Raw genomic sequence first — 26,214 nt, forward strand, 5'->3', positions numbered from 1 at the left:
ACATTTTAGGAACTTGCACCAGAGTCATATAATTCGCATGGCTGCAGTATCTATAGAAGTCAATGGGAATTGATGGTTTGCTGGATATCGCATCTTGGAACATCCCCGCGACATGGAAATTTTCTATTTTCGCTGAAACCTGACCAAGCATTCGGAAAATGTCCGGCATCTGCCCTTTCTCCTTCAAGTGCTTCTTTCCCTTCCTTTTGATTATGGACGTCGGCAACGTCCCAGCGACGCCGGCTAACCGTGCGATCATCACAAGACTGCAGGTGGAGGCGTTGTTAACACTAGCTATAGCTACTGCCGCTATATCCCTTTTCTGCTGTTTGCTGGTCTTGGGCTTCCACTCCTTTATGCTCTGGTACAAACCGGCCGCCGTCGACCGAGTCTCCTTGAGACTGATTATTCTAAGCGCTGGTTGCAACGTGCTGTTCACTATCCTCAAGCTTGTGTTTACGAAATTAGACGATACGTCGCTAGCATGTAATGTGCTGGCATACTTTGTGGTGACATCGGATGTTATGGCTTCAACTTGCTTGGCAATGGTCAGCCTTAACCTTGTGCTGATATTTATTGTTCGGGTCGTACATCCACAAGCTCTCGAAAAATACTACTACGTTATTATAATCGTGATAGCCCTTCTCGTGGCAATGGTACCTCTCGGTGTGACAAGGGGCCGCCATGAAAGCTACGGATACGTTTGTTGGTAAAAGAGACAAAATTCTTTGTAGACTATTAAGTAAATACAATGTTGCAGGTATCGATACTATTATATCGGTCGTGCGACGGTCAAGTTCGAGTGGGTAAGTTTCAATAGTAGTAAAGGTAAGGCATAAGCAACTGGTTTCTATTCATCATGCCACACTGCTAAACAGACCCCATGCTAATAGGAATAAGGGAAATGGTTCATTTACATATGGGGTAGATGTGGTACTATTCTTGGTTACTGTTTGCAGCTCTGCTCGCGGTAGTGTGTGCTGCTCTGGCTCTCGTCGAGCTCAAGCGTAATCAAAACTTTTATGCACAGTCCCTGGATATGGGTCCACCAGCTGAAGGTCCCTTAGAGGCCGGGCAACGAATAAGAACTTCTCAAGCACGGAGCTTTCGTGGCAATCAAAAGAGCACCGTTATTTTTCGAAAGGTTGTAATACGATGCCTTATTTATGCAACTGGTGAGTCCAGTAATGAAACAGTAAAACGCGCAAAACATTCTTTGACCTTTTCCACTGTAGTGCCCATTGTTGCAAACATATGGGGCATTTGCGTGCAATTAGTGACAATGACGGGCAAGATAGTACCATATCCTATACTTGTCTTAGAAAGAGTTTTCGATAATATGTTTGGTATGCTAATTCTCGTGGCAGGAGTTTAGACTTTGCTCCTAATACTGTGTAGGGTGTATGATGTGCTGCATCTATTTCACGGATCCTACTATAAAATCGATCATCCGCGATATATTCAAAGACCTCAAGAGGCGTTACGTGGACGAGTACTATATGCTTCAAGTGGATCCAGACATGGATCGTGATACAAGTGCGCTTCAGTCTCAACGGATTTGGATCAGCGAGAAGGCGGGAAGCTCCAGCATCATCCATAGGATCGAGCGAGTAGCACAAAATCGATGGACCAGGATAACAGGGGATTCCCGGCAAATTTCAGCTAGCATAGTATCGTCGAAGAGTAGTTTACGGCCTAGCGCTTCGCCTCATATAGTCCAGAGCGGCATACCGGAATCTCACTCGGTAGAAGAAATCGGGCAGCAACGGTCGGCAGAGTCACGGCCCGTTCGACGCTTTACCTATCCGAATATCAATGTGCATTGGCAACAAGAAGGATCTGACTCGAGCAGCCGCCATCCACGTCATGCCCAGTCCGCAAGTGCAGTGGAACGTAAACGAAAACTTTCCAGTCTTGTGTGGCCGTGCATGAAAATACGATTTGGAAGTAACATCCCTGGACGCCGGCGCGCGAATATCAGCATAAGTAAACCTATGCGTTTGATCAGAGACCCGACATCCGTCTATCGAACATCGGATGATGATTATTGGCAGCTTGGAAGACATATACGGGAGGATAAGGCTGCAGAAAGCAGTTCGAGGATAGTCTCAAATGGACACAACGGGAGACTGCGACTTGAGATGATCGAGCCATATAACCATCCACATTTTGCTATGTTTATGCATTGGCTATTTTTGCATGTGTTTCGTATTTCGCCAGAAGAGCCTGAAGTTCACGAAGTTGTCGTGGAGCAGGAACAACCAAGTGCAAGACAGCAGGAAGAATCGTCAACTAGATTTGCTACTCCTGAAACTTCGGCGATTAACAGCAGTGGCTCCCTTTACGTTCCCAGTATCGATACGAGCCCAGGAGGCACACCGGCAGACGAAGAGATGCCAATGACCTGGGATATGCACAGAGCAAAAGAGAACAAACTGTTGATAGATATAGATGAGGAAGGCTTCACGGAACGACAGCGGGCTCTCTCACGTCGAAAAATGAAAGATAGCCAGCTGCTTTCAGTACCGAAACAAGCACCTATGCCAAGCAAACAGCAGTTCGAGGATTTCGGGCCTAGCAGCGCGGCTAGCAGCCTAGCTAGCGGCGAACAAGCATCCTCTCACGCAAGTGGCAGCAGCATGCTTGTGGCCGGAATCACAGATAGTGAAAACAGTAGCAGTCGCAAAGAGCAGCAAGCATCAAATACTACCGATTCATCTGAGCAAATGTTGGCACCGCAGATTTCCAACGAACCCAGACGACCGTCCCGGGTACTAAAAGAGTTGCAGCCACTGCGACAATCCAGGGAAGAAAAGCGAACAATTTTCAACGTGCTAAGTCTTCGCACTCCTCCTGTTCTTCAGAGACGGGCTAGTCGTAGGCATATTTACGACGCGACAAAAGAAGAATTATATCCGCCTACAGAGGTCCCAGCCATTAAATTAGGTCACCAAGAGTCAAGAAGTCACATCTCGGGCGATAGCCTAAGGGTGCATACACCTTCTGTTGATATTCGATCTTCCCGGACGTCAGCATCTAGCTCTTCGCAAGAAAAATCAAGACGCTCCTATGCGATACCCCTAGCTCCACGGCCTAAAAGTTCCAAGGCATACCTAGCAGTCGAAGAGGCAAACTTGACTGGGGCTAGCGACGGAAAGTGGGCACGCCCGGTTGATCGCCCTCCGTCTATGTTAGCAGTCGACGTTGGTCTTTTACGATCTGACGAGCACTATGTCGATCCACACTCGCTGAATAGAGTAACACACAGAGATATCCGGAATGCAGCTCGAGCGTTTGACCAGAACGCTGGATTCCAGCATGCTTGCACACGGCTCACGTTTATCACCAGCTGGGAAGCGGACGATGGCCATCCACGGATATATAACTTTGAAGAGAAATGGTGCGTTGATGATATAATAGAAACTCAAGTTGAACGCGCAGCATCCGTGTCATACGCCACTCAAGATACTTGAACATTCCCAGATGTATCCAAAGCTGTAAATTAAAGAATTGATAGAGATAATATCAGTTTATTCATCGTCATCCGATATATCCATGTCGCTTTCGTTTTCGGCAATTGCATTGGATTTGGGTTGATCAGAGATAGTTGGATGGGTAAAATGCTCATGGGAATGAATGGAAGTAGATGTCGTCGAGTAAGCATAGTAATCGGATGGCGGAATAAACTCGGAGGAATATTCATGATTTGTAGCATATGAGTAGTAGTAATAATGCGCAGAAGGATCATAATCATGTGACTGACGGATATCTACGTTGCCGCTAGAGTCCTCCAGATTAAGGCCAGGGTAATGCACTAGTTTGATGAACTTTGCACCTCTTGTTATGGATTGAGAGCCGACTATTTGCTTTTCTTCTTCCTTGCAGTCCGTTTTGTCTTCTTCTTGGCCATCGTACACTTTCAGTATGGTGTCACTGTCACTTAAGTCCTCTACAGGAAGCTTTTTTGCAGCCAAACCACGTCTTCTCTGAGTGCGTCCTGTCAGTGGATCTAAAGGGATATGTTTAATAATCTATTCCATTTTCTTCGGGTATAAACGGAGCCCAGCTTACCTTCACCTTCTTCCGCACCATAGTAACCTGGAGGATAACCGTATCGCTTCATGTTGCTATAATACGGCGGTTCTTCGTCTTCTTTTATTTGCAATGCGTCTCTTAGAGCTGAGGAAAGTTTTCCCGGTGCCATAGCAGCTATTCTGTTTTGAAATGCGAGCTCTTCGAAGAACCTGCCATAAGATGTATTGCTCTCCTTCCCAAATAATTCCCGGGCTTCTACAATGTTATTTTGGTTCCTCGGTTCAGGGCATGCGGTGTAAGCATGACCTTCTTGACCACAGTTCCAACAAACATTGCTCTTGAGTCTTGTATTCTTCTGTCCAAGAGGTGCAAATTCGGGTTTGTCGTAAATCACTTCCGCGGCCGGCTCGTCGTTTGGCGCTCGACCATTCATTTGATCATCTTCATAAAACCTTCCATTCACAAATAGCACTGGAATAACTGGCACCGATGATGATGTTTGGTTAGTGTCACGGGCAATAGGTTTGTCGCTTGACATGTCCTCACTACCCGTCATTGGGCGCTCCTCTTGTCGGTTTTTTGGCTCCTGAATCTCTTCCGTGTCAGAGTGTTCCACAATAAAACCATATGGATCTGTCTCTCGGCCGAGTATCGTATCTTTAAACGTGTTTGCGAGACGCAACCTTGTGCAATCTGCACTCAGTTCTACTCGATCGGGATGGCTAAGAGCACAGTGTACAATGTATTCTGCTGGCACTTTGTTGAGTTCCTTCACCATGGAACGTAGCAAGCCTATGGCCATGTAGCCCTGCTTGTATCGACTGGCATTGTTGACAAACTTGACAAAGAATTGATCTCCATGTTGTTCTGGATGTTGTAAATTGTCGACAATTAGATCCAGCGTTTCAGAACGTAGCTGGCCAGAAGTTGTCTTGGGCATGAAAGCTATCGAATCCAAGTCTGGAAGTCCAAAGATATCGTTTCTCTTCCCTTGATATTACAAAGAAGCAACAAACATGATAAACGAGCATGTAAGTGTACGATACATAGTATACAAACTGCAAGCACACAAGATAATTGCAGAAAATGAATAACTACCCCCATTTTTTGTTGAATTGTACGATGATGTATGATGTAACAAAAAATCATTCCGTGTTGCGTTGCTCAATGTTATGAAGTAGTGGTTCTTCGATATTGCTCGAGTATCGAGCGAGCTGGTGCTATCTATTTGTCATATAAATATATTCCCTTATCATTTTGACAGTGCGGTGACACGTAGGACTCGGTTGAACAGCTAGACAATGATGGCCATGTACTCTAACACCATGTGGAAAAAAGTTCGTTGTGTAACATGCAAGTGCAAGGACGATCGAGTTTGAACACGCCACAGAAGTACGATGCCGTAAAGACACTACATTGGAAGCTGCGTAGTGATCCGGCTTGGAGGTATGCAAGCTGAGCTTAGTTCTCTATCGTAAATTTTGTCTTTGATGGGAGCGACACGCTGGACGATTGATGACTCGAGGGTCATTGTCAATACTCGGTTGAGAAGAAACTCCATCCATTATGCGATTTTGGAAAATGGTACTGGGGTCGTTTGAGTTTGTTACCGGTCAACGAGACATTATATTTCCTCTCTCTGCAGCGTTATCCATTCAAAAATTTTACGATGCATTAATACTTGTTAAAGCTACTACCGGTTCTTCTTAACTCGCAGACATTAGCAGGGTGGCAGCGTAATACAGCGTTAACGCTGTTAGTCATTCTGAACACTGAAAAGGAAAATGAGCTTGACCCAATTGTCTTGCGCAGACTAGAAGGTCAACGTTCAAACCTTCACATGAAAATCAAATAATATTCGAGAGAGGCCGGGAAAAGTGAAAGGAAACCCATTTCTTTTCCACTTGCCTTTGTCGCTTTTGAGGGCGCAAACAACATCCAATTAGTTCCAAGCAAACACGGAACAAACGTAAACGTTAAAAAAAAATGCCCCGCAGCAGCAGCAGTTCTTCCCAGCAACGCCTTGGCCAGATCTCAGGTCACCTTTCCAACACCATGACAGGTAGAGTTCACCTCCAATAATTGCAGCTCGTCGTCAATTGTAGCTCAATAGCTCTCAAGCAGATTCCGTTTCAGTTTTCCAAGAAGTACCCCAGGCACCCCCAGACGTTATTTTTAGTCTGACTGCAGGCTACAAGGCAGACACGCACCCACAGAAGATCAACGTCGGTGTAGGTGCTTTCCGCACTGATGAGCTCAAACCCTACGTCTTGCCTGTTGTGAAGAAGGTCGGTTGAAGGTGTTCTTGCAAGGGTGTTCCTCATTCTTAACGCGTATATGACTTTGTGGTAGGCTGACGCCATTCTGTTTAACGACGCCTCATTGGACCACGAATATCTTCCTATTGCCGGTACCGAGTCGTACACACGCGCGGCCTCCAAGTTGATTCTCGGCGAGGACAGCCCTGCTATCCGAGAAAACAGAGTTGCTGCTGTCCAGACCATCTCTGGCACTGGCGCGAACCACACAGGTGCTGCTTTTCTTGCACAGTATTACAAGAAGAGCCAAGTTTGTTTCATCTCAAAACCTACTTGGGGTAAGGAAGCAAAGCTGATGAAGTAACGGCACATTGTAAGCTCACCCATATCAGCCAACCATCGCAATATCTTCAGCTCCGTTGGTTTCAGGGTTGAAGAATACCCTTACTGGAACCCCGAGACTCGCGGTCTCGACTATGAGGCCATGCTTCAGACTATGCGTGCCGCTCCAAATGGCAGCATCTTTATCCTCCATGCTTGCGCACACAACCCTACCGGTGTCGATCCCACGCAGGAGCAATGGAAGGGCATTGCTGAGGTGATGCGTGAAAAGGGCCACTTTCCCTTCTTTGACTGCGCTTATCAAGGTTTTGCCTCTGGAGATCTTGATCGCGATGCTTGGGCCGTGCGCTACTTCGTGGAACAAGGGTTCGAGCTTTTCGTTGCCCAATCATTTGCAAAGAACTTTGGTCTCTATGGTACATATAGCATCAATCAATAATAACGGCATCTTGTCTTTGCTAAAATCATCGTATGATAGGTGAACGTGCTGGTAACCTGACGGTGGTTGCAAAGTCACCTGCTGATGCTCAGCACGTCTTCTCTCAGCTCGAAAAATTGCAACGTTCAGAAATCTCCAATCCTCCTGCGTACGGCTCTCGCATCGTTGATATCGTCTTGAACGATCCTGCCCTGTATGCCGAGTGGAAGGAAAACTTGAAATACATGTCCAACAGAATCATCAGTATGCGCAAAGCTCTGTACGATCGTCTTATCGAACTAGGTACTCCTGGTACTTGGAACCACATCACCGATCAAATCGGCATGTTCTCTTTCACCGGCTTGAAAGGCAAGGAAATTTAAATAGAAAGAGGATGGAAGATTTGACCAAACTCATACTTTTTGTTATCTAGCTCCTCAAGTCAAGGTACTGAAGGAGAAATACCATATTTACATGACGGATAATGGACGTGTTTCCATGGCTGGTTTATCAACTAGCAATATCGATTACTTTGCCAAAGCGGTCGACGACGTTGTCCGAAATGTACCTGTCTAGAAGATGAAATCCTTCATTTTGTCATATTGCTTTTTGCATCATTTTAAATGAATCCCAATCGAAATCAATGATCGTTTTTATCCATCGTATACCGTTAGATGTTTTCAACCTTCTTGCACTTTCTCTTTATAAATGATATTTATCGCAATGGGTCCATCCTATTCCTGCGCTAACTGGCGTGTCAGAAGGATATTCTTGGATTTTGGTTTATGTAAAGCTGACATGATTTATGCAAGTTTCCAGAACTCATGTTATGCATTCATCCTCACTGATTTAAAATGTATTTTCTTAGTGGGATAATAGAGTAGCAATACTACTAACACGAAGTAGGTCGATAGGGCGGTGATGCCCGAGAAATGAAACTGGAGAAAGACCCATTTGTGGTCGATTTCTTTCCATTACTGATACCGATATTATTGAATACCGGAGGACGGCATTTGCTTTCCACGTTATGTACGGGGACAGTCGGTCAGGGAATGCTTACGGTCCTTTTCTGGAAGCCTAAGACGAAACAAGTCGTTGAGCACCCTCTCGAAACTCCCGGTATGGGTTGGACTCTGTATAAAGGGTTCCTTCGGTAACGCAATCGTTTCAGACTTGGTCTTCAGTATCAATAGAAACGGCAGGTAATTCCATTCGGTCCAGTGTTGGTTTGCATCGAACGCATCAAGGCGCTGGAAAATAAAGGATATGTAAAGCATCCCCAGTAGCAGACAATATACGCTGGAAGGACCATTTTGATTGATCATTACGATGAATATTCAACAATAGAATACCAGTTAACGAAGTTTTACCGAAAGAAAGATGATGCAGTACGTGATGAATTAGGGTACAAAGCCTTCGTATTTCGACAGATAAGAGAACATTGGCAAACACGGTCGATGTATCCACACCTCGAAGGATCATACCTCATTTAAGATTTATTTTTTGCAAACCATTGAGGACCTTTTCAAGAGGATCCTCTTGTGGCAAATCGATCTCTGTTGGCGTTTCTGAGCTTATCTTTGGCATAAACTTGATAGCTTTGAGCATCTCGGGCGTAGGACGGAAATCTGGTGGGAGCGGAGACAAGCTACTGCTGTTGGTCTCGCTGATGTTGCTGCTTTTCCTGCCCTTGTCATTATCACCTTGATCCTGCATGTTGGCGGTTGGCTTAACTTCATCATGCCGTTTCCGAGGAAATAACGACGGGATCCACGAAGAGTTCTTCACTCTTACAATGAAAAAGGAGGATACCAAGATCTACATAATAAGTTAAACAATTTAGTTAGAGGAAGAAACGTAAAAAGATAGATATTTGGACATACAGTGGGATATGCGATCATAATAATTTGAAGAGTACTAGAAAGTCTATCTCGGTTTACTATCACCGGCAAGAGCAAGATGAGAAAACGAACCAAGCAGAGGATTTGTTGTATGATCTAAGAAACCGACAGGTATGTAAGTATTCCGCTTGAAGCAAATCCATTGCCATACGTACCTTGTATGGTTTCCAGCGCATGATCGTTACACCTTCTTCAAAGTACGTCTTCGATGCGAGTGGATGCCAATACATGCAGACAGATGAGCATGCCATGAAAATAGTTAGCGGTACTATGTGACTTTCCAGCGACCAGCCGCACACCTCGTCGTCGTGACCACCCATCTTCTGCATGTAAAGGCACGCTATCGATCGCTTCATGGTGTGCACGGACAATGTTACCGAGTACCAATATGTGTCTTTTCCAACCTGCGCAATGTGTCGTCCTACAGCTAAGAGCCCTTGGTTCTGATAAAGATTGATCCAAACGGTGCATAGTTGAAGGATGTGTATCCGCCAAAATTTTTCGAATTCTTTCAGTAAGTTGGAAAATGATGAATGCGATGGTGGGTATATAATGCCTATAATTTACTGTTAAAATATGCTTGCTTGCTAACTCCATCAAGATCATGATGAGTACTTGCCATAGAATATGAAATACAATGTCATCAGATGAAAAAATGCCCAGACTGCTCCGCGAAGTCTATATTGCTGCATTGATGGTTTTATCGGTGGAGGTCCTAATCGTTGACTTCGATCAATGATTTCCATTATCCTTCGTCCTCGCTGGATGTCTCTCTGCTCTTCTGCAAATCTGTCCAACTTGGCCTCACATTCGTCGCATAACGGGTATTTCTGATGCATTTCTTGCATTTTTTCATCCGCATATTTGCAAAGTGTTGCGTAAGAGGGATCCTGCGTAATGTAAGCACGAAAACAAGTCTAACGAATAATGACCACACCGACTCACATCTTCTTCTGGGATATAATTCTTCATAAGCGCATATATGATTGCGAGTCGCTTCTGGCAGTCTTGACAGACAGAATTTTCTTGGAATTTCTGCTTTGTGTCACGCACAGCGGTAACTGGATGCATGTCAATATCTTTTTGTTGTTTGCAGGAGCTGCTTAAAGCCCTTACTTGGTCGATTGAGTTCCTCACTGTACATTGCCGGTAACCTGTCCACAATATCTCCATTCTGAACAGTACTGAGACATTGTACTTGCAGTATATTCAGTTTTCTTTCTTTGTACCTGATCTCGTACGTTGTCGCATTCGCAATTGTTGCAATGCCAATAGAATGGTGTTTGCTTGCTTCCAGGCAGCAGGTACGAATCTTGATTGCAGTACCAGCAGTTGACTAGAGTAGGTGGGGCCACAATTCCCAACAATTCGAATATTCGCATAAGTAAAGATCGCTTGTTAGGCGCAAAGTCGTCGAGCATGGCTGTGTGGTATGAAAATGGAGGGAATACCGAAAGTTCACTTGATTTCCGCGGAGGCAGAGAAAAAAGGATTCTCTTTCCCTCCGCGCGTATGCTTATATTCTTCTTGCTTGAATCTCAATGACATCTCAGACAAGCGAGTTTCAAGACGACTGGGGCGACCTTTCTCCAAGCTTCGAGGACCAACTTTCACAGCACACCAGTTTTCTCGAGTCGGTCAAAAACTTGAAGCAACAGAGTGTCTCTACTTCGGTATGCTACGCGTTTAAGAATCTCTGATCTCAAAACTGAAGTACCACCAACTAGAATTCAAGAGGAATTCAGCCTCAACGACACAGACCGGCTTTTCAAGTCTATCGAGATGCACCATATTATACAAATTGCCAATCAATAGGCCTGCAAAAACGACAACCTTTGAAGGAGAGACAGTTGAATCAAGACTCCCTACTGGTTGCCAGTGGAAAGCAGAAAGGCTCTGGAAATGAAGCTCGCCGTCATGGTATTTAATGTAAACAATGGCTAATTGAAAGCTATATGCCTTACGTTCGATGGTCTTAGATGAGTTACAGAATCCACCAAAGACCATATTATCAAGTAAGCAGCATGCAGCTGTGGCAACAAGAAATGCGATGGACGACGACGCAGAGTTTGACTTGGATGACGATGATATGTGGATGCAGCTTGATATGAGTGCTTTTTCAAAGGTTGAAAGCAGCATTTTATCGACGAATGGCAAAGATCAAACAGGCTCGCCTAGTGCAAACCTCCAAGATCAACGCATTCAACAAAACAAAGTTGAATCTAACATCAATCAGTTTGGAGGATTTGTGACAGGTGGCAGCAAAAAGAAATTGGAAAGTACGGCGGATGCGCGCACAACGGCGTTGTCTTTGTTCAACGACATACCAGGCGACAAGATCCCAGCCAGTACTCGCAGACAAACTGAAGAACCGACTTTTAGCAACCCTATGGCACCCAATATTCCTTCTGGATTTACCACTGGTAGAGGCAACCCAGTAAAAGCAGCGTCGTCAGGAGCTATTCAACGAGCAGAAAGGCGATTTGAAGATTCTCGTAACGGCAATGAGTTGCCAACTACCTTGCACAGTAGCGTGGCTGAAGACAATCTCTTGGATAATCCACGATGCGGTGAAAAGCGTCCAGCACAGGAAGAGCTCCCTGCAGAGTTCAAATACGAAAACGTTTTGTCCCAATATGGAGGCTTCCTTATGGGAAGTGGTCGCGCCGGAATAAGCGTATCGGCTGAAGCGAAAAGACAAGCAGTCGCGCTTTTCAATTCTGACTCGACATGTCAAGACTTGACACAATCCACCCAAATGGGGATTATCGATAGCCAAACACAGCAGCCGCCAGGAACACCAGAAAGATTAAATAGTTTTCCCGCCAGATCGCTTGAATCCAGTCCAGAAAAAGACAGCTTGCAATCCGCTACGGAAAAGTCGGCCTCGCAAGAAAAGATACCCCCATTGCAATTGAGAAACAGGCGCATTACAGCTCTACGTGGTAAAATGAAACCGTTCAAATCACCAATAATTGAGGCGAATCTCGAGAAGACCAAAGAGGCTATGAACAAAAAATTTTTCACGGTGCGCTGTAAGGGTGATAAAGTGTTTGATATGCAATGTAAGATAGAATTTGATTTGCATTTGGCAATTTCTGAACTCTGTCTGTAGGTCCAGTTCCTCGATACCCCTTATCAAAACTAGGTCCTCCTCGAAAAACAAGCGTTTCTGAGCTTGAAGCAAAGAACATGTAAGCTTTATTTGCAAAGTATTGATCGACAAGAAGGAGACTGACATTACCCTTAGGCCAAAGGATATCTTGTTTATGACTGCACACATGGCGGAATCCTATACATTTGATGGTTGGGGACCAAAGGATGCTAGAAAGGAACTTATCAAAGCCGGAGCCTTGGAACGGCTGTTACCGCCAGGATGGGTTGAAAATCATTATCGATGGATTGTTTGGAAGATTGCTTCAATGATCCGCTCCTATCCTGATGAATTTGCAGATTGGTGGGCTCCTCGAAAGATAACCGATCAGTTGTTGTACAGGTGCGTGTAGCAGTCTGGTATTCGTTTAAAACCTGCTACATTGAGCTGACTGTATACATAGATACGAACGGGAAGTAAATATGGGTCACAGATCAGCACTCAAGAGGATTATCGAACAAGATGATATTCCAACAAAGCATATGATCCTAGTAGTTGCAGATATATTCCCTATGCGCCATCCTCAACAACAAGCAGTCATTGGAGAAGGTATTTCGCGCAATTCGAGTCTTGGATAAAAGCAACAACATTGACTTGTATAGTTTGCTTAGCCGAACGACAATGTCAACTCCTTTTAACAGACGGGTGGTACTCAATACCAGCTTTGGTCGACAGCAGGATGGAACGAGCAATAAGTAAAGGTCGGCTACGAATTGGACAGAAGCTGTCGATTTGTGGAGCACAGGTATAGATCAGAAATGAGAACTTTTTCCACACGCATACTGAAGTTCGATCCTGCTCGCAGTTGATTGGGAACCGAGAAGCCAAATCGCCATTGAATGCAAATTACGACACTCAACTCCAGATATCTTCAAACAGCTGTCAACCGGCTGCCTGGGATGCCAAGTTGGGATATCAACGGCAAAGAGTTCTCTTCCGACCATTATCGTCTATTCACGTAGAAGGCGGTCTCGTCACATCTATCGATGTTGTAATATGTCGAAAATACCAGGTGTTTTACACCGAGACACTACCTAACGGCACAACCATCACGCGCTCAACGAGGGAAGAAGAAGATTATCGGCAGCATTTCCTGGGCGACATGGGATCATTCAATGATTTTAACGGTTCTGCACCTCCTAATTTTCAAGAAGATAGTAGCAGTCTATCACCATGGATGGAAAGATCAGGAGACAATATTATTTACAAGAGCAGACGTGCAAACGAAGAGAGGAATGTATCGGCATATTTTAGAGTCCGCGTGTGCGATTATGCTCCAAAGCCCAAAGCTAAAGCAAATCAAGATACCGATGCCACGTCAATGATGCTATTGATAACCAATGCCAACGAGGTTACATTCATGGATATTTGCGAGGGAGCAAGATACAAGATTTACTTTGTCGTTCCATTTATGCGCAAAAAGGATTCGTCGATAGAGCTCAAGACTACACGAAGCACGAGATGGGAAATGGTGCCTTCGGATCCTTCAGACGAAGGGCTAACCAAAGCTGCATACACTCCTCGGCATACAATACCCTGCTGCAGTATACCATTTATCAACCACGCAACCGACATTGATCTCGTTGGAGTGCTTCTCTGTAAGTGAAGAGTTCAATAAGTTGGTATTGCTGACTATTATTGACTAGTTGTTATTACCTAGATGTCAGTGAACCGAGAAAGGAAACCTTTGCAAATAACAGAGTGTTCTGGTACCAGTCTCTAATCCTCTCGGACGAAACGACGGCGTTGTGTCATCTTTCTTTGCGACTGCCAGCACGCCCTCTTCCGAATGTGAACGGTCAGGTAAGCAAATGTAATTTCCATTTTCTTTTACATAGAACGAGGAATGTTTAATGCAACTTTATTAGGTGGTAGCGTTCCTAAACTTACGGTTCGATATGTACGATGCAAAGTATAATGTGACGCACCTTAAATGGTCAGAAGAGAGCGAAGTTTGCAGCCAGCAAAATCTAGCTTCCAGCCATTTGCAGCGAAGCATGAGAAACATGCGTGAATGGATACGAAGGTGAGGAGTAGCAAATCAAGCATGTTTCTTCGATTTGATCGCTTATCAACGCTGAATGACTAGTCACCCCAATAATGTCCAAGCACTGCATGCACGGGTGCAGTCGTTGCTTAATCAAAATTAGTTACCTGGAACTGTTAACTTCTTGCGATTATCAATAAGCTTTTTCTTTCTCGAGATACCCTCTCTCCAACTCTATCTTCATTGATCCTCCTTGTCCATTTTTACCCCATTCTTTTTTCTATCTGCAAAGCTACAAATAAGGAATTAGTGCAGTTCAGCAATAACCAATTACAACGGCATTTGTACTTTACCCAAGTTCTCTGTGTGAAAGGCCATGTTGCCATAATGCATAGATAAACGTTCTAGCATTTTCGGCTTTAAGGTATCAGATGAAATTTTTAATTTACAATAAATGTGCGAAAGAGGCATGCTTTGCTTTTCTGTGCAGATGAAAACAATCTAGTTTTGTTTCTTTTCAAGGACATTGTTTTGATAATCATGCAAACGAAGGAGGTTACGCTCCAACATTGCAACGGTAACTTTGCCGACGGAGGGAACAAAGATGGATGCACGAGACTTGACGTCATCCTCGAAATTAGCAAAAGATGAAAAGTTGATGGCAATAACACCATCCTTGAGCAAGGAGGTGGGCAACTTGTACTTTGGTGTCGGCACGCCGGTAATGACGACATCGGATTGTGGGACGACATCTTCCAACTTGGCATCGATGTCTTCCACCTTGTGAGCCTGCAATCTGATGCCAGTGCCGCGAGTAAACAGCTGGATACCGTTCACATCAACCGAAAATACTTTAGCGCCGTCGTTGGCAAGCATTGCTGCAAGAGGTCGGCCAACAATTTCACTGCGGTTGACAACGGTGATGGTGCGACCATACAACCGGTTGCCATAGGGCAATACAGAGTTGTAGACACCAATGTACTCGAGTATCTAATTATTGGTTTTCAAGTGTCAATTGCTGCTTTCTTTCTCTCTCTACTCCTTCTCCTCCATTTACCTTGACGATAGCCAAAGGAGTGCAAGGAATGATGCACTTCATAGTCTCGCCTTCGTCGAGGTAACGGATGTTGTGGTAGACGTTGTAGACAAATTTGTGGCACAGACCTTCGACGTCCTTGAGTTCACTGACGCAGCTCTGCAAGTACAGGTCTTGCTTGCCACCAAAGACGGGATAGTAAACCATAATGCCATTGACTTCCTTTTCTTCGTTGGCCTCTGTAATCTTTTCCTCAAGGTCCTGCTTGTCAACCTTGCGCAACTCGAATTCGACACCGGTTTCGGCACATGTCTTTGACGTCCACTCAGCGTATTTCTTTGCGGCAGGGTCCTCATTTGCGAGAAAGCCTACGAGCTTGGGGCGAATTTGACGTTCTTTGATATCCTTCTTTATCTGCTCACTGGATATCTCGGTCAAGTCCCGGTTATATACGCCAAAGCGCCATCATTCAACTTACCGGAAGGAGGCAGATACTGTAGAAGCAAGTACAGTCTTGCAAGAAGTGGACATAGCGCTTCAGAAAGATGGGGGAAACCGGAAAAAGAGATGTGGTGGCTTACGGGATGATCCACCTTGACATTCAAGTCCAGATACAGCACTTTCCGGGGTTCCCGTTGCCGCGGATCTGCACAGACTCAGAGACGCTGAAAATTTACTATTCTTCGCAAATCATTAACAGGAGTGCCCGTGCTGTATGCAAATGCTCGGGATGTTTTCTTTGGAGAGCATCAAAGAAAAAATATACTTGGCAGGAAGATACTATGCTTTTCAATTAACACAGTATGCTTCCAGTGAGCTCGAGACGCGACAGCGAAGAAGAACAACAGTTAACCATGCGACAGGGATGGAACAGCGAAAGATGCTACGTAGATGTCAATTTATATTATATATTTTCTTTATGTGCGGGTATTGTACAGAATTATCCCTAGACTTTAGAAGGTCAGTTGAGCATTACATTGACAACAATGTTGATATTTGCTCACATTTTTTAAAGCATATCACCATACTGGATCAATTGGAGTAGAAAGAGTTCATAGCAGAATACTTAACAACAGAGATCCTCAACATCAAATTTCCTAATCTATCAGCACCTTTGTATGCTCCAAAGCATCCAATATCTGCAAATGCTAGTCTATATAAACTGCAATTAAATGGTGCCAGACGTACAGAAACGAGATAGGTGCAACAGCCACAGAATGGAGGTTCATGAAGACTAAGCGAGCTACTCCAACAGCATTGAAATTGCTGAAAGTTTATAGTATTTCTCCCTAGAGACGAGCGAAACGTCTAGCGGATGCTATGTAGTTCCATTATCTCTTTAGTTCGCTAGAGTAGGTGCACTTTCCGCTGTTACACCTTCTTTCGTCCATTATGTAGTCAGTTCTCTTATCATTATGTATCTGAATCATATCTTAAGTCACAAATATTCCACGATGATACAAGTGCAGGTAGATATATGACCTGACAGGAACAACGTTAAAAGAAACCAGCAAGCCGTGAGAAGTTCGCGATGCTGGGATAAAGTCTGTTACACAGCTTGACGATGATGACATTCGCGTTGCATATTGTTGCTTTTTCGTTCCTTCTTTTCCTTGTTCTTCACAAGTCTCAAGCATGTCCGAGTCCGCAGTCAAACTGGATAAAGGAGTGGTCCCTACCAAGGACAGCAAGATAGTTCTAGCAGGTGCAATCAAGGTTCCTCCTATTGGTAAAACGCTTCCATTCTCCTTGTCTTACACGTCCACGAGTATGCTGAAGAAGAAATTGTATCCATTGTAAAGCTATCGGTTGCTGGCAATGGGGCGACACCAGAGGTCAGTGATGGATATTATTCGGATGCAATATTGAACTGATACTAACGTGCAATTGCTAGTTTGGAACTGGAAGCCTGAAGCTGAAGAGCAAGCTAAAGAAGCGTTTGACCTGGCGTTCGAGCTTGGTATCCCATTCTACGATACAGGCAAGTGCGGGGCACTAGTGTTTGCCCGTTTGGCGATCAAATCTAATCGATCTTCTAAACAGCCGAACTGTACGGAAAGGGTGAATCCGAGCGCGAGATTGGCCGTTTCCGCGAAAAGTACACTGACGAGCAGAAGTCTCAGCAAATCATTGCGACAAAGTATTTCCCGTGCGAAGAGCGTACGCAGTTCCCTGATGTGTTACTCTCGGCTCTTCGGGACTCTTTGGCCCGTCTCGGTGTACAAAAGACAGACCTCTATCAAATCCATGCACCTATTCACCCTGTAGCCATCCCTGTCGTAGGTATGCCCCTACTCGCCGGTATATTATAATGAGGAAAGCTCTTCGCTCATCGAGTGTTATTTCTTTGCAGCGGATGCTCTCGCCGACGCTTACAATGCTGGCTTGGTGACGACTGTTGGCGTCTCAAACTATAGCATTGATGAAATCAAAGAGATACACGGAGCACTCAAGAGACGCGGCATTCAGCTCGCATCCAACCAAATCTCTTACTCTCTTATTCGCACGATTCCTGAAAAGTCTGGTCTGATAAAGACTTGTAACGACTTGGGAATCGCTATTCTTGCATACTCTCGCAAGTATTTCAAAAGAGAGTAGGAATGATAGCATTGATATATTAACATGTAAATCTATGATATATAGCTATTGGAATGGGCTTGTTGACCGGCAAGTTCGGCGTGAATGGTCCCTTCCCTGAAGCCCGCAAGGAGCGATTTGAAAAGCTCGACAAGACCCAGCTTGGATCTCTGCTTGATACTTTGAAGAAACTTGCTGACAAATATTCGCGGCAGCAGAGCGCGATCGCTCTCAATTGGTGTATTGCCAAGGGAACCATTCCTCTGGCCGGTGCTCGCACTGCCGACCATGTGCGTCAAAACGCGGAGGCCTTAGGCTTCTTGCTAACGGATGAGGAAGTAGCTGAGCTCGACAAGTTTGCCTTTCTGGGAGAGACTAACAAGGAATGGCAACACGGCTAAACCATCCATACATAATGATGATGATAATAAATAAACGATGATGCTTAGCACTCATTTGCCTTGTGCATCAGCGGAAGTGTCCGTATCAACGCGGAGTTGGTGTTCATGCTTTGGTCGGAAGAAGAGCAGGAGCTCACACTCCCTTTCCTGTACAAGTAAACGCAATGGGCAGAGAAGAGGACGAGGAGCGTCCACCCATTACGCAGCAAGAGTCTTCACTTGGCATCAGTCAAGCATTAAGACGACCCGATAACCGTGTTGAGAAGAACTCATTCAGAACATCGTTGAGAGACGACATTGTGCCGGAGGCTGGAGAAGACGACAATATTCTGAAATGGGCACGGTTTTACCTTTCGCTTTATTACAACAAGGTGCGTTCTGCGTAGTAGCAACTAGAGAGCGATAACTCAAACTCATGTGTAGCTGATGATTGGAATGTTCGGCTGCGTCAGCGGTTGGTCTTGGTACAACCGGTAAGATCTATTAGTTGCATATCATTTTGAAACCAGAACAATGGAATTCTCACGTCTGTGCAAAGGATCGACCGGCATGTCATACTCGGTGCTTTACCAACGCCATCTCACATCAAAACCCTGAAATCTCGAGAGAATATAACAGCCGTAGTTAACATGTGCGCCGAATTCCCTGGATATAGGAGTTTGTATGAGGAGATAGGGATCCGGCAGATCCGATTACCAACTAGTGATTTCAATATACCATCGTTTGAAACCATTGAGGCGGGTATTCGGCTGATGAAGGAAATAATTGATGATGGCGGACGTATATATCTCCACTGCAAAGGTACATTTTCAATTCTGCATTCTGCACAAGTTTTAGATATATTTGCCTGACATGTCTAGCGTCTAGCTGGGAGAGGCCGAAGCGCAGTGATGGCGCTGTGCTACTTGATGCGTACATATAAACTGAATCCGTCAGAAGCTCAAGAAGTGCTTCTAGAATGCAGGCCTCAGGTAAACTTCCACCTAGTAATTGATTAGCCGTAAGTCGCCCGGAGATTTACACTAATCTCTTGTGACAGGCGGATAAAGATATTTTTCACGTTGACGAAGTGAGGATGTACTACAAGGACCTGGTGGCACTCGCCGAGTCCGGCAAGATATCCCGCATATCGTATCCAGTTAGCGATCAATGTCAAACCGTTGCTTCTTGATGGACATCGAAGGGAGCAAAAGAAAAAGAAAAGGCGTTACACTGTTCACATACTCTTCAGACAAACGCACACACACACACACATGCACACGCTCTCACACAACTCGACATATATACAATTTACACAATCGTCTCTCAGAACAAATCTACGAGTCTCCAGTCCATATTGTACATGCATTCAAACTTGTTTCCTTCTCGCCGTAACAACAATACCGCATATATTCCCTGAATTATTAGAACAGTAACTTATTATAATATTGTACTTTGTTTTTACTAGTAACAACATATTATTGAGAGTAGTTTATTTTTCGTTTCGTTTCAACTATACATTTGTTTCCGGGTAATAATTTACGCTTCTGCTTGAAGAACAGCAGTGGGACAGGGTAACAGTGAAAAAAAAAAAAAAAGGTGCAATGGCTGGCCAGCGAGATCGCCAGCACGGATGCCGGATGCCGGATTCCAGGACGGCAGCCGACCCAATATGGAACAAATATGATTACATTTTATTGGCGGATTCTTTTTAGGAAAGTTGGCGGATTTTTGTCTTGATGACTTGATGGTATTCTACGTATTCTATTACAGTTTTTTCGTTAGAATCCGCGCAAATGAACGAAAACTTAGCTCTAGGCACATGGAAGTTGGCGCAATTTCAAAGAATTTTACCTAAACTTAGGAAAAGTTTACTTGGACCCTCAATAACTTAGCTCAGCTTGAGAAGATGGTTTATAACACTCTTTAGAACGTTGGTTTCTCAGTGGAATTTGGTTAGAGTTTCTTCCGAAGATTATTGGCTCGACCATCACTGTGCTTTGTCTTCGCCCATGAAAACTTCAACTAAAGCTGGCAAAAGTCTGAATGTCGGTCAGGGAAATTGGGACGTCAGAAAGTAGAATGACTATCATAGCTCACGGACAATAATGTATACTTTTATTCATAGAAAAAAATAAATTCAAAGAAAATGATACTGAATGTTGAACCCATCCTTCAAGGTCCGAGGGAGTTACATGAGCAATTGCATGGATAACACGGCTTGTGAGCGTCTCTTTCTCCAGCATAGGACCACGTCTAACCAATGTTTTTACTTTCGAAAAAGTTCCCTCGATGGGGTTTAGAAATGGAGAATATGCTGGCAGAAATAGAGCGTTGAAACCACGAATTCAGGCTTGTGAATTGGAGCGTTATCGAAAACAAGATAATGTCCGTGCAGGCTTTTTGCGTGAAGCTTGTCCATAACACTGTTGATGAAAGCTAGAAATTCATCAGCATTTGTTCCTCCTTTTGAGACCTTGACCGACGCTTCTACGATCTCGGTTCCGGATATTGCAGCCAGGAGCGACATTGATGGCTGGCGAGCAGTGGGTACGATAATTCGAGCAGACTCCCTTTCCTCGATTGAGCAAACGTTTTCCTGATGTGCGTATTGAAGCTTGCCCCGTCAATGAAGACACAGTTTAGCAGATAATCTACATGGCCGTCGAATATCCAAGTTTGTACGAATTGATGTCGGCTTTCTTTTACTTCCTTGCTGTTCCTCTTTTCTGGATATTTCACAGCGCGCTTGAGAGTTAGCGCACATTTTGCACGAAGATGCTTGGAGAGTGATCCCACGGAAACAGTAAGGCCCATATTGTCTTGTACTGGAAAACGCGTGGTTGACTTGAACTATTTCGATGGCTGCCAAGACGCGTTTCAAAAAAGTATTGGGCTAGCTGACTCTGCGGGGCCGATCTCAGGTCTGCAACCTGCAGCACTTGAACTGTTTCTCCCTACTCAGCAAGAGCCGTTGATATACACTGTCTGTCAAGAATTTAACCACCATTCTCCGACAAGAGTCCGCGGCCCCTAGTCAGATTGAAGCGATGAACTGTACTATACACCTTAACCGTCGTGGGGCAAGCCGCATAAAGTAAAGATGGTCGCAGGCTGAAAAAATCGTTATCAAATGACTCCAACGTTGCGCGGTACGGCATATACGTGGATGGATCAGCAAAGGATAACAAGACTTGACGCAAATCTCCAACAGAAACAGGTGCATTCTTGGTCTCACTGCTCTCCAATAGACTCAGGTACTTTTCGATTGCTTTCTGAAAAAAAAAGCTTGGACCGTCGTGAAAAAGACTGTTGCTGTATGTTGGTTTCCGGACCCAAGCTGATGGCTAAGAAATCTTGACAGAGCATAACCGACGATGTAACGAAAATGTTCATGTGCAGTGAGCCAATTTTGAACTTCTTTTTCTGTCCATGTCCGTCGGATTCATCAACAAGCCCAATAAATATTGGTGCTGGTGGGATTGGTAAAGATTTGCTTTTTGCCTCCCCGTGTATGTCAAGCGATTGTGCACGTGCATAAATTCTCGCAAGTCAAAATGACTGTTGGTCGTTCACCTTGAATGATCGCACCTGAAAACAACCTTGCGCCATGGGGCAGTAGGCCTGGGAACGTGCGGAAGTCCATACTGAGAATCCGTTCGATTTTTTCGTCGAGCACCTTGTAAGGGCCTTCCACTTGAATAAAATCAGGGATGGTGGAAGACTTGAAACCATCAATGATACAGATCGTTGTCGCAGGTTGGTTTTGTTGCTTTGGTTCCTCAAGTTGGTCGATGTCGTTGTTAGCCGAAGAAAGGATAACCGGCTTACTTTGACATGGAGAAGCTTCTCCAGTTTAGTGGACAACAGTAGAATGTCGTCAGCACAGTATCGGACAAAGTGGAACGTGCTCAGGTCAATCATTCTATACTGGCTGTTGTAATTCAGGTCCTTCTTATATGCGATTGCTCTGTGCCCTATTTTACACGTTATAATGACATCAAGAATAAGAAAGCAAAATAAATTTGCCTTCAACCAACAGACCAACCACTTATGGGTTCTCCACCTTCTGGAATATAAGCTTGTTAATGGCAACCTGCATCTCTTTCCCTATCTTCACAACTTCGCTTTCATGGTGACCGTTGCTATAGCTTCCTTTTCTTTTGACTTCTACGAACATTAGCTCAAAGCTCATCTTCGGAGGAAGGATCAACGAAAAGAACGAAGTGCGGCATCATCATAATGCCGCACTGATGGCCATTTGGGGGCCCGAAATGGTAAGTCATCCTATAAATAGAATTGGTAACTGGATACGAACTGACATTGTAATCTGAGCACTTACCATTAATGTTTGATTCCTTTTAGTTGAGTAATTATACAATGGAAAATGAATGGACGAATGGACTCGATGGTGAAGTTGGCTTCTCCTTCTTTATGACTTGACCCGGACATGTAAAACCGCGGGATAATCGAGGATATGATTTTGGCGCAACATTTAACCTGTGGATTGCTTGTGCTGCTCTTGATGGAATCAATAACCTCATGCGGCACAAGTTGTGAACATTTGTCGATGTTCAAATGTTTCATTACCAGAGCCTTCCGTCGTGGGACCTTCTCTAGACTTAGCAAGATCACTATTGATGCAGTTGCTAATTAGAGTGGAAGAGAAATGAATAAAAGTCGGGATAACGTAGAATGGCGTGAAATTGGTTCTCCAGTCAGTTCTCGGATTGTTATCGTAGTGCCACGGTTTCCAAGGATGATATCATGTTTACTGCTCTTGATTCCGGTATATAACTATACTATCGACTCGTAGTTTCCAATCTTAATATCCATTGTTAAGGTATGTGCTGATTTTCTTGTGATTGATTTCCAATGCTATGATGCCGTCAATGCACACTGCTGGAGGTTTTATATACGTGGTGATGTAAAAGCGGAGTCTTTATTTTCTTGGGAGATGCGTAAGTTTCGACCTTGTCCTCCTTTGTTCGAACGACTGGAAGGACTTGTCAGTTGCCCAAGGCTCAATTTCGAACATTTGGCTCAATTTCATCAAGACAGAATCAGCCAACTTTTGTGAGCCAATCAAATGTCCAAGGATCCGCCAAAAACCCCGATCTTACTTGTACCCCATTTTGCGGCCTGAAAAATCATATGCAGAAACTGCGAATCTCCTCAGATGCTCTTTGGCTACTTGAGACAGCGCGCATGAAAATCGGCGAAAGAAAAAACAAAGAGCGGACGGTTGGGGACATGTTTGCTCGCGCGCTGATTGCGTTGCAACGTTTTTAAAGCTTTTATTTCATATCTAAATAATGGTCTACAAAAGATTTCCAGAAAACTGATGTTGGCAGGTATGGTAGTATGACATTACGTGTGGGTATTTCACAAGATGCGTCTGTTCCTGCATTTTCTCAAGTGCAAAACCTTGTGTTTATTCAACTGGCCAGTCGCTGTATCCACAGATGCATGTGATATTAAGAGACCCCAATCCTGATCTCATTCTTGACATTTCTTTCTCTTTTTCTTACCTCTCCCTCCCTCTCGGCCGAGTCCTTTTTTCCCTGACTGCAACTCTAACCTGGAAATAGAACCCCCAACTCTACATCGGTACGATCATGTCCAAAAAATTTACCGTCGAGGAAGTCGCCAAACACACGGCCGACAGTGACTGGTGCTTACAGCAGAAATATTCTATTTATTAAATCTTGTATTAACCAACGACTATGTATTAGCTGGGTCATAATTCACGGAAAAGTCTACGATGTAACCAACTTCTTGGCTGACCATCCTGGAGGCAAGAAAGTCCTTCTGAAGGCATCTGGCAAGGACGCCACCAAGCAATTTGACTCGTTCCACAACAAGTCCGTACTTGAAAAGATTGGTTCCAAGTTCCTGATCGGTGAAATCAGTACTGCAGAAGAACAGAGCGCTGGCGCACAACAAGAAGAAGAGGAGCAAGAAAAGTCCTTCCTCCAAATCGGTGAGACATTTGGTGATATGGTTCCATTTGGCGACCCTATGTGGTAAGTTGGCAGCGTTTAAATCCATCATGGATATACAATAACGGCTTGGCTTTCTCGTTGTTGTTAGGTATCAGGATTGGTATAGGTAAATTAGTTTTATCATCAGTTGCATGTGATCGAAACTTTGGCTGATCTGCCCATGTATCGGTGCTGCAGCCCCTTTTACAACGACTCCCACCGTGCAGTGCGCAGAGTTGTCCGTGATTTCGTCGAAAAGGAAATCACGCCCTTCTGTCACGAATGGGATGAGGCTAAAAGTATTCCAAAAGAAGTCTTCCAAAAAGCTGCAAAGATTGGTATCCTTGCTGCCGCATGCCACCATGCCCCTCCAGAACTTATCCCTTATGGTTACCCTGCTGGCATCAAGCCTGAAGAATGGGATGCTTTTCACAACGTCGTTGTTGTTGATGAATTATCACGCTGCGGCTCCGGTGGTGTAAGTAATCGCTGCGGTGATCATGATTATTATATCACATAATCTTGTTATTTACTTTTTTGGGTAAATAGGTAACCTGGGCTCTGGTTGGTGGTCTTGGAATTGGCCTGCCTCCGATCGCATTGTTTGCCTCGGAACACTTGAAAAAGAAAGTTATTCCAGATGTTCTAAAGGGCGAGAAATTCATCTGTCTGGCCATCACTGAACCTAGCGGTGGTTCAGATGTTGCAAACCTTGTCACCGAGGCTCGCGACGCCGGCGATCACTACGTCCTCAACGGCGAAAAGAAGTGGATTACAAACGGTGTGTTCGCCGACTACTTCACTGTCGCCTGCCGTACTGGAGGTCCCGGTTTCGAGGGCATCTCGTTCTTGCTTGTCGAGCGTAACATGCCTGGTGTTACTACACGACAAATGCAATGCTCTGGTGTATGGCCGTCCGGTACCGCATATATCACCTTTGAAGATGTCAAGGTCCCTAAGGAGAACTTGATTGGCGAGGAAAACATGGGCTTCCGCTACATTGTCGCGTAAGTATTGTGAGAACTCTCGCTCAAATGCCTTGTAAATTTACTAAACTATCGCGCAGGAACTTCAATGCTGAGCGTATGGGTATTGTTATCCAGGCAAATCGCTTTGCTCGCGTCTGCATTGAAGAATGCCTCAAGGTAGAAACTCCATCTACCTCGATAGCTTGCTTCGTTTGCTAACGACGCTGTTGCTGCTTGTTTTCTAAATAGTATGCTCACAAGCGCAAGACTTTTGGCAAACGTCTCATTGACCATCCAGTCATCCGCAACAAGCTTGCACACATGATTCGACAAGTCGAAGCGACTCATGCATGGATGGAAATCCTTGCTTACCAAACGAAACACATGCCATTGGATTTGCAGCCGCTCCGATTGGGCGGTAACATTGCTTGTGAGTATCCTAGCAACTATTCAGCACTAGCATATATGTTTAGCACTAACACCGTTAAATGCGCGCAGTATGCAAGGCTCAGGCAACACAAACATTTGAATACTGTGCACGTGAAGCCGCTCAAATCTTTGGCGGTCTTGCATACACAAGGGGTCAGTCCCAGAAACCTGTTCTTCCTGCATGCACTGGATATTAACATTGTTTTGCTCTATTCTTGTAGGCGGGCAAGGCGAGAAGATTGAGCGTTTGTACCGTGAAGTTCGAGCATATGCAATTCCTGGTACGTAGCGAGGTCTGTTTACATTTTCTGCCATGTCGGCTAACTTTTCATACACTACTTGCTCAGGCGGCTCCGAGGAAATTATGCTTGAACTTGGTATCAGACAAGCTACCAAGATCGGCTCCTTTATGGGCGCCAAAATGTAAAGGGCAAAAACAACAACTATACTGTACTTTTATTAAATGATTGTTTACTAAAATCGCTCCTGTTGCAAATATTGAGTTAATTCATTAGTACAGATCTTGTGCGAGTTTAAACGTCGAATTTTTCGACACATCTATGTTTTGAATGTTGCTCTTTGCAAATAATTATAAGGTCGTTTCAATAGAATTCAGATAATTTTTGACTATTACAGTGAGTCAGGTCTAATTCTTTGTTATCCATACACAACTTTGTGTGAATGGCAGCGTCTGGGTTGAAAAACCCGGGCTGGCTCTTGAGGCATTTCCAATATCTCTTGTTCT

The 26,214-nt window shown here is 44.5% G+C and overlaps 11 protein-coding genes across 11 annotated transcripts; 6 read left to right on the forward strand and 5 right to left on the reverse strand.

Annotated features, from left to right (window-relative positions):
* Nucleotides 1-212: 212 nt before the first annotated feature.
* On the forward strand, nt 213-3,473 carry VTP01DRAFT_10852 (uncharacterized protein; the record flags this gene model as incomplete). Its single annotated transcript, XM_069379260.1, has 5 exons — nt 213-701; nt 761-806; nt 960-1,175; nt 1,236-1,346; nt 1,399-3,473. 5 exons carry the CDS (start codon nt 213-215, stop codon nt 3,471-3,473), a joined length of 2,937 nt encoding a protein of 978 aa, XP_069239252.1.
* Nucleotides 3,474-3,530: 57 nt separating this feature from the next.
* VTP01DRAFT_10853 (uncharacterized protein) lies at nt 3,531-4,975 on the reverse strand (the record flags this gene model as incomplete). Its single annotated transcript, XM_069379261.1, has 2 exons — nt 3,531-4,009; nt 4,072-4,975. 2 exons carry the CDS (start codon nt 4,973-4,975, stop codon nt 3,531-3,533), a joined length of 1,383 nt encoding a protein of 460 aa, XP_069239253.1.
* Nucleotides 4,976-6,021: 1,046 nt separating this feature from the next.
* Nucleotides 6,022-7,629, forward strand: VTP01DRAFT_10854 (uncharacterized protein; the record flags this gene model as incomplete). The annotated part of the gene is made up of 6 exons (XM_069379262.1): nt 6,022-6,097; nt 6,160-6,323; nt 6,388-6,631; nt 6,686-7,051; nt 7,114-7,422; nt 7,487-7,629. 6 exons carry the CDS (start codon nt 6,022-6,024, stop codon nt 7,627-7,629), a joined length of 1,302 nt encoding a protein of 433 aa, XP_069239254.1.
* Nucleotides 7,630-8,538: 909 nt separating this feature from the next.
* Nucleotides 8,539-10,375, reverse strand: VTP01DRAFT_10855 (uncharacterized protein; the record flags this gene model as incomplete). The annotated part of the gene is made up of 7 exons (XM_069379263.1): nt 8,539-8,871; nt 8,937-9,050; nt 9,110-9,510; nt 9,574-9,844; nt 9,900-10,015; nt 10,071-10,128; nt 10,184-10,375. 7 exons carry the CDS (start codon nt 10,373-10,375, stop codon nt 8,539-8,541), a joined length of 1,485 nt encoding a protein of 494 aa, XP_069239255.1.
* Nucleotides 10,376-10,495: 120 nt separating this feature from the next.
* VTP01DRAFT_10856 (uncharacterized protein) lies at nt 10,496-14,258 on the forward strand (the record flags this gene model as incomplete). Its single annotated transcript, XM_069379264.1, has 11 exons — nt 10,496-10,627; nt 10,682-10,874; nt 10,934-12,019; nt 12,070-12,148; nt 12,205-12,450; nt 12,512-12,657; nt 12,720-12,853; nt 12,914-13,706; nt 13,769-13,911; nt 13,977-14,134; nt 14,198-14,258. The coding sequence occupies 11 exons, from the start codon at nt 10,496-10,498 to the stop codon at nt 14,256-14,258; spliced, it is 3,171 nt and encodes a 1,056-aa protein (XP_069239256.1).
* A 338-nt stretch (nt 14,259-14,596) lies between these two features.
* On the reverse strand, nt 14,597-15,662 carry VTP01DRAFT_10857 (uncharacterized protein; the record flags this gene model as incomplete). The annotated part of the gene is made up of 3 exons (XM_069379265.1): nt 14,597-15,085; nt 15,153-15,552; nt 15,610-15,662. The coding sequence occupies 3 exons, from the start codon at nt 15,660-15,662 to the stop codon at nt 14,597-14,599; spliced, it is 942 nt and encodes a 313-aa protein (XP_069239257.1).
* A 1,104-nt stretch (nt 15,663-16,766) lies between these two features.
* VTP01DRAFT_10858 (uncharacterized protein) lies at nt 16,767-18,109 on the forward strand (the record flags this gene model as incomplete). Its single annotated transcript, XM_069379266.1, has 6 exons — nt 16,767-16,860; nt 16,934-16,966; nt 17,026-17,112; nt 17,175-17,414; nt 17,485-17,706; nt 17,775-18,109. The coding sequence occupies 6 exons, from the start codon at nt 16,767-16,769 to the stop codon at nt 18,107-18,109; spliced, it is 1,011 nt and encodes a 336-aa protein (XP_069239258.1).
* Nucleotides 18,110-18,273: 164 nt separating this feature from the next.
* On the forward strand, nt 18,274-19,280 carry VTP01DRAFT_10859 (uncharacterized protein; the record flags this gene model as incomplete). Its single annotated transcript, XM_069379267.1, has 5 exons — nt 18,274-18,480; nt 18,533-18,582; nt 18,648-18,910; nt 18,977-19,080; nt 19,149-19,280. The coding sequence occupies 5 exons, from the start codon at nt 18,274-18,276 to the stop codon at nt 19,278-19,280; spliced, it is 756 nt and encodes a 251-aa protein (XP_069239259.1).
* A 1,107-nt stretch (nt 19,281-20,387) lies between these two features.
* Nucleotides 20,388-20,905, reverse strand: VTP01DRAFT_10860 (uncharacterized protein; the record flags this gene model as incomplete). Its single annotated transcript, XM_069379269.1, has 2 exons — nt 20,388-20,657; nt 20,711-20,905. The coding sequence occupies 2 exons, from the start codon at nt 20,903-20,905 to the stop codon at nt 20,388-20,390; spliced, it is 465 nt and encodes a 154-aa protein (XP_069239260.1).
* A 182-nt stretch (nt 20,906-21,087) lies between these two features.
* VTP01DRAFT_10861 (uncharacterized protein) lies at nt 21,088-22,433 on the reverse strand (the record flags this gene model as incomplete). The annotated part of the gene is made up of 6 exons (XM_069379270.1): nt 21,088-21,359; nt 21,424-21,561; nt 21,680-21,860; nt 21,920-22,065; nt 22,312-22,375; nt 22,431-22,433. The coding sequence occupies 6 exons, from the start codon at nt 22,431-22,433 to the stop codon at nt 21,088-21,090; spliced, it is 804 nt and encodes a 267-aa protein (XP_069239261.1).
* Nucleotides 22,434-23,706: 1,273 nt separating this feature from the next.
* Nucleotides 23,707-25,896, forward strand: VTP01DRAFT_10862 (uncharacterized protein; the record flags this gene model as incomplete). The annotated part of the gene is made up of 10 exons (XM_069379271.1): nt 23,707-23,762; nt 23,824-24,114; nt 24,182-24,199; nt 24,271-24,550; nt 24,622-25,079; nt 25,139-25,217; nt 25,290-25,470; nt 25,539-25,622; nt 25,691-25,750; nt 25,817-25,896. 10 exons carry the CDS (start codon nt 23,707-23,709, stop codon nt 25,894-25,896), a joined length of 1,587 nt encoding a protein of 528 aa, XP_069239262.1.
* Nucleotides 25,897-26,214: the final 318 nt, after the last annotated feature.

This window comes from Rhizomucor pusillus (assembly GCF_041956525.1).
Source record: "Rhizomucor pusillus strain CBS 183.67 unplaced genomic scaffold VTP01scaffold_9, whole genome shotgun sequence".
Taxonomy (NCBI): Eukaryota; Fungi; Mucoromycota; class Mucoromycetes; order Mucorales; family Lichtheimiaceae; genus Rhizomucor; species Rhizomucor pusillus.